Source organism: Octopus sinensis, linkage group LG6 (assembly GCF_006345805.1).
Source record: "Octopus sinensis linkage group LG6, ASM634580v1, whole genome shotgun sequence".
Lineage (NCBI taxonomy): Eukaryota > Metazoa > Mollusca > Cephalopoda > Octopoda > Octopodidae > Octopus > Octopus sinensis.
The window spans coordinates 109,724,692-109,735,045 of NC_043002.1; the positions used below are offsets into that span (position 1 = coordinate 109,724,692).

General features: G+C 42.0%; 1 protein-coding gene across 4 annotated transcripts in view; it reads right to left on the reverse strand.

Annotated features, from left to right (window-relative positions):
• Positions 1-6,284, reverse strand: part of LOC115212848 (cysteine-rich motor neuron 1 protein) — a 108,135-nt gene extending 101,851 nt beyond the window's left edge. For all 4 annotated transcript variants that reach the window (XR_004999807.1, XM_029781625.2, XM_029781623.2 and 1 more), the window contains exon 1: positions 5,251-6,284. Coding sequence is in view for 3 of the 4 variants with exons in the window: in XM_029781625.2 (XP_029637485.1) it covers positions 5,251-6,211 (961 nt within the window). In the remaining variant the exon portion in view is untranslated. The remainder of the gene's footprint in view (positions 1-5,250) is intronic.
• Between the last annotated feature and the right edge of the window lie 4,070 nt (positions 6,285-10,354).

Sequence of the window (10,354 nt, forward strand, 5' to 3'; positions counted from 1 at the left end):
CCAGGCACATGCATCACAACCATATGTGCGCAACATGGTGATCTCATATGAAGATAAACAGCACATGACCTTGCAGGTGGGGCCCAGTTAGAATTTTCTTCAGGTCGAGTAACCCATCCCACTCGAAAGGTCCCTGAATAAGGGTTGTTTAAGGATGTTGAAAGAACCACCCATGTTTCCAGAGGTGAATTATTCAAACCCCAAAGAATCCCTCCCCCACTGCTTCTGCCCGTGATCAGAGATGCACATATCGTCAGCCACTAAGGGACATGCTCAACTGGTTAGGGCGGTGTACTAGCAGAATCCTTCGCATGCCAGACAAAATGCTTCGCGGAATTTTGTCCGCCTTTACGTTCTGAGTTCAAATCCCACCAAGGACGCCTTTGGCTTTCATCCTTTTGGAGTCGATCAAATAAGTACCAGTTGAGTACTGGGGTCGATGTAATCTTCTAGCTACCACTGCCCAAACTTCCAGGCCTTCTACTTATGGTAGAGAGGAGTATTATGAAAGCAGTGAGCTGGCTGAAGGATAAGGGCATCGGACAAAATCGCTAACAATTTTCTTCTGGTTCTTAACGTTCTGAGTTCATATCCCACTGGGGTCAATTTTGCTTCTCACCCTTTTGGTGTCGATAAAATAAAATAGCATTCAAGTACTGAGTTCAATGTAATCATTTCCCCCTCCGCCGGACTAAGAGTCCAGCGGCGTTTCTTTCGGCTGTATTACGTTCGGAGATCAACTTTTGTCTTTCATCTTTTCGAGGCCGATGTAACCTATTTCTTTATTACCCACAAGGGGCTAAACACAGAGGGGACAAACAAGGACAGACATAGGTATTAAGTCGATTACATCGACCCCAGTGCGTAACTGGTACTTAATTTATCGATCCCGAAAGGATGAAAGGCAAAGTCAACCTCGGCGGAATTTGAACTCACAACGTAACGCAGACGAAATACCTATTTCTTTACTACCCACAAGGGGCTAAACACAGAGGGGACAAACAAGGACAGACAAATGGATTAAGTCAATTATCGACCCCAGTGCGTAACTGGTACTTAATTTATCGACCCCGAAAGGATGAAAGGCAAAGTCGACCTCGGCGGAATTTGAACTCACAACGTAACGCAGACGAAATACCTATTTCTTTACTACCCACAAGGGGCTAAACACAGAGGGGACAAACAAGGACAGACAAATGGATTAAGTCAATTATCGACCCCAGTGCGTAACTGGTACTTAATTTATCGACCCCGAAAGGATGAAAGGCAAAGTCGACCTCGGCGGAATTTGAACTCACAACGTAACGCAGACGAAATACCTATTTCTTTACTACCCACAAGGGGCTAAACACAGAGGGGACAAACAAGGACAGACAAATGGATTAAGTCAATTATCGACCCCAGTGCGTAACTGGTACTTAATTTATCGACCCCGAAAGGATGAAAGGCAAAGTCGACCTCGGCGGAATTTGAACTCACAACGTAACGCAGACGAAATACTGCTAAGCATTTCGCCCGGCGTGCTAACGGTTCTGCCAGCTCGCCGCCTTAGGCCGATGTAACCGATTGACTCCTTCCCGACTAAAATTGCTGGCCTCGCGCAAAAAGGGATCAATGTTTTTCAATCCTTTGACAAGAAGTCAGTTGATTTACGAGTAAAACAGGGGTCAGTCTTAATTCACATCAATAACAATCTTAGTTTCCAAACAAGAAATAAATATTGTTTGCCAACATAACATGGCAGTCCTGGTTTAGGACGAATGTTGCTGTAATTTAGCCCCAGGAGACATCATTTCCAGCTGGCTATATGACAGGATCTGTGTCCTTATATTTTCGAACAAGGGAATCTAGCACCCCGACTCATTCCCTTGTTCGAAAATATAAGGACACAGATCGTGTCGTATAGCCAGCTGGAGACGATGTCTCCTGGGGCTAAATAACAGCAACATTCGTCCTAAACCAGGTGTGACATATTATGTTGGCAAACAATCTTTACTCCAAAGTACTGTTGCTGAATATCTCATGTTGTGAGATTTAAAAATAGTAATTTTCTAAGAAATAAATATTTTGAAAGCCGACGTTCATCACTCAAAGTAGAAAACATGGCAAGTAGACCGAGAGTTCAAGTTTCAAATCCTGGCCGGACATGCCATTACATAGACTTTTAGTTTCATTTTGTTATGTTTTAATTGTTTCAGTCACTTGAATGCGGCCATGCTGGGGCATCGCCTTCAAGGGTTTTGATCAAACAAATCGACTCCAGTACTTATTCTTTTAAAAGTAAGGTACTTATTTTTCGATCATTTTCTCCGAACGGCTATGTTATGGGAACGCAAATAAACCAACATCGCATGTCAAGTGGTGTGGACACGCACACACGCATATATATATATATATATATATATATATATGCGTGGCACCTTGGGCAAGTGTCTTCTACTATAGCCTCGGGCCGACTAAAGCCTTGAGTGGATTTGGTAGACAGAAACTGAAAGAAGCCTGTCGTATGTATGTATGTATGTATGTATGTATGTATGTATGTATGTATGTATGTATGTATGTATGTATGTGTATGTATATATATATGTACGCGTGTGTGTATATGTTTGTGTGTCTGTGTTTATCCCTCCCAACATCGCTTGACAACCGATGGTGGTGTGTTTACATCCCCGTAACCTAGCGGTTCGGCAAAAGAGGTCGATAGAATAAGTACTAGGCTTACAAAGAATAAGTCCTGGAGTGGATTTGCTCGACTAAAGGCGGTGCTCCCGCATGGTCGCAGTCAAATGACTGAAACAAGTAAAAGAGAATATATATATATGTGTGTGTATGAGTATATACACGACGGATTTCTGCTTAGAATCCATTGAAACAGAAACTACGAAATTCTGAAGTGAGCTTCTTTCCCGATAATTTGTTTATCTTTCACTTCTATTCATTTACCTTCAGTGTTTTTCACCTGTCCGTCATTAAATGTTCATAAATCGAAAGGTATACATGAAATTTCCTGGGATGCAGATAAGAACGTTTAATAAAATAAAAAAAAAAGCAAGCGAGATAACTCTAGTAAGAGCAGCAGATCAAAATTAATGGGCAATGTTGACAATGAGGATAGAGTAGATCGGGCTTTTAAAGCTAACCGGAGGATAGGGATGGGTGATAGAAAAGAACATGTTTCAGTCTAATTAAACCTCGTCAGCGATGTGAGATTTAGAGTTATCATCAATAAATGCAAAAATTGAAGCAATGCGATGGTGTTGGTTACAGATTTCAACAACAGGACTGAAGGAAAATACCCCCAAAGAAGTGCTTGGGGTACATACATATACACATATATGTACGTACGTACGTACATATACACATACATACATGTTAAAGAAAATTACGTGAAAACTTTCGATTTCTTGAGATTAGGTTTGAAACTGAAAACACTTGAATTTTGTGCAGAACGCTTTGTTTCTTAGAGAGGGCCAAGACCAAGTATACAGTGGAGAAGGTTTATTCTGATGTGCTCCATAAATTTGGGTTAATCTAAACCTGCTCGTCTGTTTTGTGCGCATTTGGGACAAGTGCATCAGGTCTCAATTTTCACCAAACATTTGTTTATATATACTCTTTTACTTGTTTCAGTCATTTGACTGCGGCCATGCTGGAGCACCACCTTTAGTCGAGCAAATCGACCCCAGGACTTATTCTTTGTAAGCCCAGTACTTATTCTATCGGTCTCTTTTGCCGAACCGCTAAGTGACGGGGACGTAAACACACCAGCATCAGTTGTCAAGCAAAGCTAGGGGGACAAACACAGATACACAAACACACACACATATATATATACATATATACGACAGGCTTCTTTCAGTTTCCATCTACCAAATCCACTCACAAGGCATTAGTCGGCCCGGGGCAATAGCAGAAGACACTTGCCCAAGGTGCCACGCAGTGGGACTGAACCCGGAACCATGTGGTTAGTTAGCAAGCTACTTACCAAACAGCCACTCCTGCGCCTATATATATATATATAATATATATATATATATATATATATATATATATATATAATATTCATCGTTCAACGTCCGTTTTCTATACTGGTATGAGTTGGACGGTTCAACTGGGGTCTGGGAAGCCAGGATGCTGCATTAGGCCCCAATCTGATCTGGCAGTATTTCTACAGTTAGACTGCCCTTCCTAACGCCAGCCACTCCGAGAGTGCAGTGGGTGCTTTTTACGAGCCACCGGCATAGGCGCCAGAGGGGGCATCGACCACGACCGGATGGTGTTTTTTACGTGCCACCGGCACGGGAGCCAGCCACTAGCTTAAAAGCTGACGGCTTTTGAGGTAGCTCCTGAGGAGGGCTCGTCATTAGGCCTTGGGCCCAACAATGACACTTAATGCATTGAGTACATATTAAAATTTTATTAAACTTGAATAATATTTTTCAAGCAATGAACAACTTTCATCAAAACAATGATATAATTTGTCGACTTGGGACTCATTGCAAAGCTGCATGATAAACAACAGTACCACCACCATCGCCACCACATCTGCCATACACACACCATTCAGACTTCTGACGCCACCACCATTACCTTTGACTTCGCCGCCTTCCCTTCCACCACCATCACCACTACTATCATCCCTGACCACCTCGGCCACCACCACCACCGCCTCTATCACAACTACAGCTCATACTATTACTATCACCCCATTACCATCACAAAAAAAGGCTAAATGTGTGCATGAAAGAATTGTGTTCGGTGTTCGGTCCCCCTTTCTCTCTCTCTCTCTCTCTCTCTTATTATTACTCCCACTGCCACCATCAACACTAGTACTTTTAATAAATACATCATCAACTTTTCCTGAATTTCTTTCTCTCTTTCTTTCCCTCTCTTTTTCTTTCTCTCTCCTTCGCCACTGCCCCCACCATCATTAGGCCTACTGTTACTCTCATCCCAGTATGAGCAATAGTAGGAGAGTCAATGAATAGTGAAAGAGGAGGTCAAAGTGTGACACACTGACACACAGATATTAATTTTCGCATTTATCATATTAGATAGATACAGGTAAAGAGAGAGAGAGAGAGAGAGAGAGAGAGAGAGAGAGAGAGAGAGAGAGAGAGAAGAGAGAGAAGTGGGTTATGAAAACTGAAGATGGAAATATTGATCAAAATGAAATATTAACAAAAAGCCGAAGCACTTTCATTTTTACGAATTAACTGAAGAAATGTGGAACTCTAGATAATAACTTACCTATTAATTCACAAGTCCCTTCAAAAGAGGGACGCGGATTCTCGGTATTTCCAGGGGAAAGACGCAGAGCTGAAAAATCTGAATTCTTGGTGGGTAGGCAAACTAAACCTACCCGACATTTCCCCATAATTTGGTACATCCCTCCACACGTTTGGTGCAGACCACGAAGGCAGACTACACAACAACCACAGTCGTCTTTAATCCTCAGCTCGGTCGGGCACTGTAAGAAGGTTCCACCCTCATGGGGGCATCTTGTAGGGTCACAAGGGGGACAAGACGTGCCGACAGATGACGGCGACGGCAAGGGAAGTAATAGCCAAGGCGCTTGCGACGACGACGAATTGAAAATGGCAACGTAAGGTCCGGCCGTTGAGTTCGAGGCGACGTTTGAATCCGTCGAAGTTTCGAAGGTTTCGTTTGACAAATCTGTTCGAGATGATATTGGATGAAAAAAGTCATTGGGTTCGCTTTCAGCAGGAACATGCTTTTTAATGATAGTTTTACGTTGATACTGTACATAGTTCTGTGGTTGCCTACGCAAATGTCGGCGTCCCACCCCAGTATCTCGTCCCTTGTCACCCTCCCGCCCGCTGGCTTTGAAATAACTGTCATTTTGTCGCTGTGGCACCAACCAGCGACGTTCAGTCACATTGACTTGCTCTCGCAGGTAGACGGAGGGTGCGGTATAGTTGCTCACAGTCGCTTTATCCGGCAGTTTTGCTGCCAAGAATGTAGGGTTTGAATCTGACCGATTCGCATCGGTTTCAGAAATGGCGGGCTGCGAGCCGTCAGGTGACGACGGCAGGACCAACAGTCTGTTGTCACCGCCGGCCGATAGCGTCGGTGATGTTGTGGCGTTGATGAGTTCCGACGACGTCGTAGTTGACAACAACGCGAAGATTAGAAATATGAATGTAGTGTAGATTAAAGTTGAGAAGGTAGACATTCTTCTTCGTGACATCTTGCTGGGATTGAACTTGGTAAGTAGACTTAATAACCATGCTGGCAGAGGCCAGGAGGCAAGACTGGAATCTGGAGAGAGAGAGAGAGAAAAATGAGGTTGTATATATATAAGATTAGAATGAGAGATGGAGGGTGGTGGTGGTGGTGGTGGAGATGCAGGGTGTGAGGTAAGGAGGAGCGGAGAAGGAAGGAGGGAAGTAGGGAGAGGGTAGGAGAGAGAGAGAGAGTTAAAGAAAAACAACAAAAACATGCCAATGTGTGTGTGTATGTGTGTGTTAATGAAAATGGATGTCTATATTGTTATATACAGATATGTAAGTTTTGGGTTGGCCAAGATATTTTTACGACATTGTTAAATACACATTACATCAATATTTATACCCACAAAAATCCCATATATAAACTCATGTTTTTTTTTAAAAAGCCAGATCCTTATTCTGTCTCTTTTTTGCCGAATCGGTATCTTACGGGGACGTAAATAAACTAACAACGGTTGTGAAACGGAGGTCGGGAAAGCACACACACACACTGTATTCACCACCCGTGATCTGCTTTTTCATTGAGCCATCTTCATCACTAACATCAACCGAGTTCAAATGCCGCCGAAGTCGACTTTGCCTTTCATCCTTTCGAGGTCGGATAAAATAAATTACCAGTGAAACAACTGGAGTCGATGTAATTGACTAGTCCCTTCCCCCACCCCCAAATTCCAGGCCTTGTGCCTTTAGTAGAAATGATTATTATTATTATTATTATTATTATTATTATTATTATTATTATTATTATTATTAACTCTCACTCCCGCTCTCTCGTTTATACACACCTTTATTTGTCCTACCACCCACCACCGCCGACATCATCAACACCGTCACTGTCATTCATAACGACGTTCATTTCTTCATCCTACTTGTTTATATATGTATGTATATATATATATATATATATATATATATATATATATATATATATATATATATATATACATTATATATATATTTATATATATTTCTCGCAGCCAGCCAAACCCCTACACATCACCTACCCCTGCATAAACCCCCTCCCCCATATGCCATCTCCAACATCTTTTATCTTTTACTACTACTTGTCTTTCCTTCCATCCTACACACACACGCGCGCGCGCGCAACCTCACCTCACACATCTATATCACACACACACACACACACACACGTAAACATTCTTATCACACTCACACACATAACTCTACCCTCACCTTATATAAATATATATATATATATATATAATATATATATACAAGATATACATAGCAGTATATTGGATATATGTTATCCCATGGGGGTTGCATTTACAACCCCATCTCAATTTGTATATATATATATATAGATATATATATACCCAACACACACACGTCTCACATATATATATATATATATTATATATATATATATATATATAATATATATTAACACATACCTGCGAAAACACATATACCCTACACAAGTCCCCATTCACATACATACGTTCACACAGTCACATGCCTCCAGCCCAAGATATATATACACCCTACACACAGAAATATATAAGGTTATATACCAACATACCCCCACGCCATGATCTACAAAAACCCTACACACATATACTCAACGGGTTCATTCTATTTAAACTCAGCCCCTTTCCCAGCCCCCAAACTGTTCCTTCTCTTATCACATGCCCTCGTTCATATAAACACCCCACAAACACACCTACCCTGTTCTCACACCATGATTATAGCTACCCCAAAAAAGAACTGCGGGAAATACCTGTAAAATCTGCCTCGAATAACACGCTACCATAAAATAAAAAAACTAACATTAAATAATCCAATCCAAATATCTCTGAACAGATTGGATTGTCACGGATGGAATCAGTTTTATGATAGGTTTACTGGTTGAAGGAATACCTGGGGTTAAGCAACAATAACACACACAAACACACACATACATATAGATGCATGCGTGCATGCAGACATATACACACAAACACAGACGCACACACACACACACACACACACAGAGGGGCAGGCGTGGCTATGTGGATAAGAAGCTTGTTTCCCAAACATGCGATCTTGGGTTCAACCCCATTGCACAGCTTCTGTTATAGCCCCGGGTAGACAGAAACTGAAAGAAACCCGTCGTGTGCCTGCGTGTGCGTGTTTGTGTGTGTGTATGTATGTGCGTGTGTGCGCGGATGTGTGTGTGTGAATGCCCCAGTATAAAAGAGTGTATGTACGTATATTTTATGTATGTATACATAAAAGAGTATGTATGTATATTTTATGTATGTATACATAAAATAGTGTATGTATGTATATTTTATGTATGTATACATAAAAGAGTGTATGTATGTATATTTTATGTATGTATACATAAAAGAGTGTATGTATGTATATTTTATGTATGTATACATAAAAGAGTGTATGTATGTATATTTTATGTATGTATACATAAAAGAGTGTATGTATGTATATTTTATGTATGTATACATAAAAGAGTGTATGTATGTATATTTTATGTATGTATACATAAAAGAGTGTATGTATGTATATTTCAGTGTCTGTGTTGCTTGTCATCCCCACCACTGCTTGACAACCGATGCTGGTTTGTTTTCGTGCACGTAACTTAGCGGTTCGGTAAAAGCCTCCGATAGAATAAGTCTTTATTTCTGTATTGTTCAACTGAAACCCTTCAAGGTGGTGCCCCAGCATGGCCGCAGTTTAACGACCGAAACAGACAAAAGACGCACACATACTGAATAACACCTCGGATCTACCTGGGTCAGCTAGCGTCCATCATCGTCTCCTTGAAGGCTCCCACCCACCACGGCTCTGACGGTCAGTTACACACACGCGCACGACTTGGAGAGGTTTTCTGGAAAGTCCTCAAGTCCTCAATTAAGTTGCTCAACACAAAAACACGTGCTTTGATGAATGAAAGCGATGAATGACGGGCGGGGGAGGGACACAAGTCGACAGTACACGTGAGTGCATATGTATATGCATGTGTGTAGAACTGTGTATTTGTATGCAGACAATACATTACACACACACACACACACATACACACACTACACACACACACACACACACACACACACACACACACACACACACACACACACTATCTCCCAGCGTTCACCACGTACAGGTGCGTGCATCCATGTATATAATTCTACATATAGGCGCAGGAGTGGCTGTGTGGTAAGTAGCTTGCTAACCGACCACATGGTTCCGGGTTCAGTCCCACTGCGTGGCATCTTGGGCAAGTGTCTTCTGCTATAGCCCCGGGCCGACCAATGCCTTGTGAGTGGATTTGGTAGACCGGAAACTGAAAGAAGCCTGTCGTTATATGTATAATATATGTGTGTGTATATGTTGTGTGTCTGTGTGTTTGTCCTCTTAGCATTGCTTGACAACCGATGCTGGTGTGTTTACGTCCCCGTTACTTAGCGGTTCGGCAAAACAGACCGATAGAATAAGTACTGGGCTTACAAAGAATAAGTCCCGGGGTCGATTTGCTCGACTAAAGGCGGTGCTCCAGCATGGCCGCAGTCAAATGACTGAAACAAGTAAAAGAGTAAAGAGAGTATATTGTGTGTATGTCTGTGAGTGTATATATATGTATTTGTGTGTATATACATATTATTTTCTGTTATGTTTATATCTTTCACTTGTTCCAATCAGTGGACTGTGGCCATGCTGTAGCACCGCCTTGACGGGTTTAGTCGAACAAATTGCCGCAGGACTCATGTTTCTTTTAAAAGCCAGGTCCTTATTCTGTCTCTTTTTTGCCGAATCGGTAGCTTACGGGGACGTAAATAAACTAACAACGGTTGTGAAGCGGTGGTCGGGAAAGCACACACACACACATCCATACACACACACACATGGGTCAATGGAACTTCTTTCACTCACAAAGGTTTGGTCGGACCAGGGCCATAACAGAAGACATTTTCCTTAGATACTACGCAGCGGTTTGAACCCTGAACGATGTGGTTGAGAAGCAAACTTCTTACTATATACAGCCACGCCTGCACCTAAAAGTTGGAGTGTACAATACAATTATACAACCACTGCCCTCAACGGGATTCGAACTCACGACTGCTGGTTTACGAGACCTGTGCTCT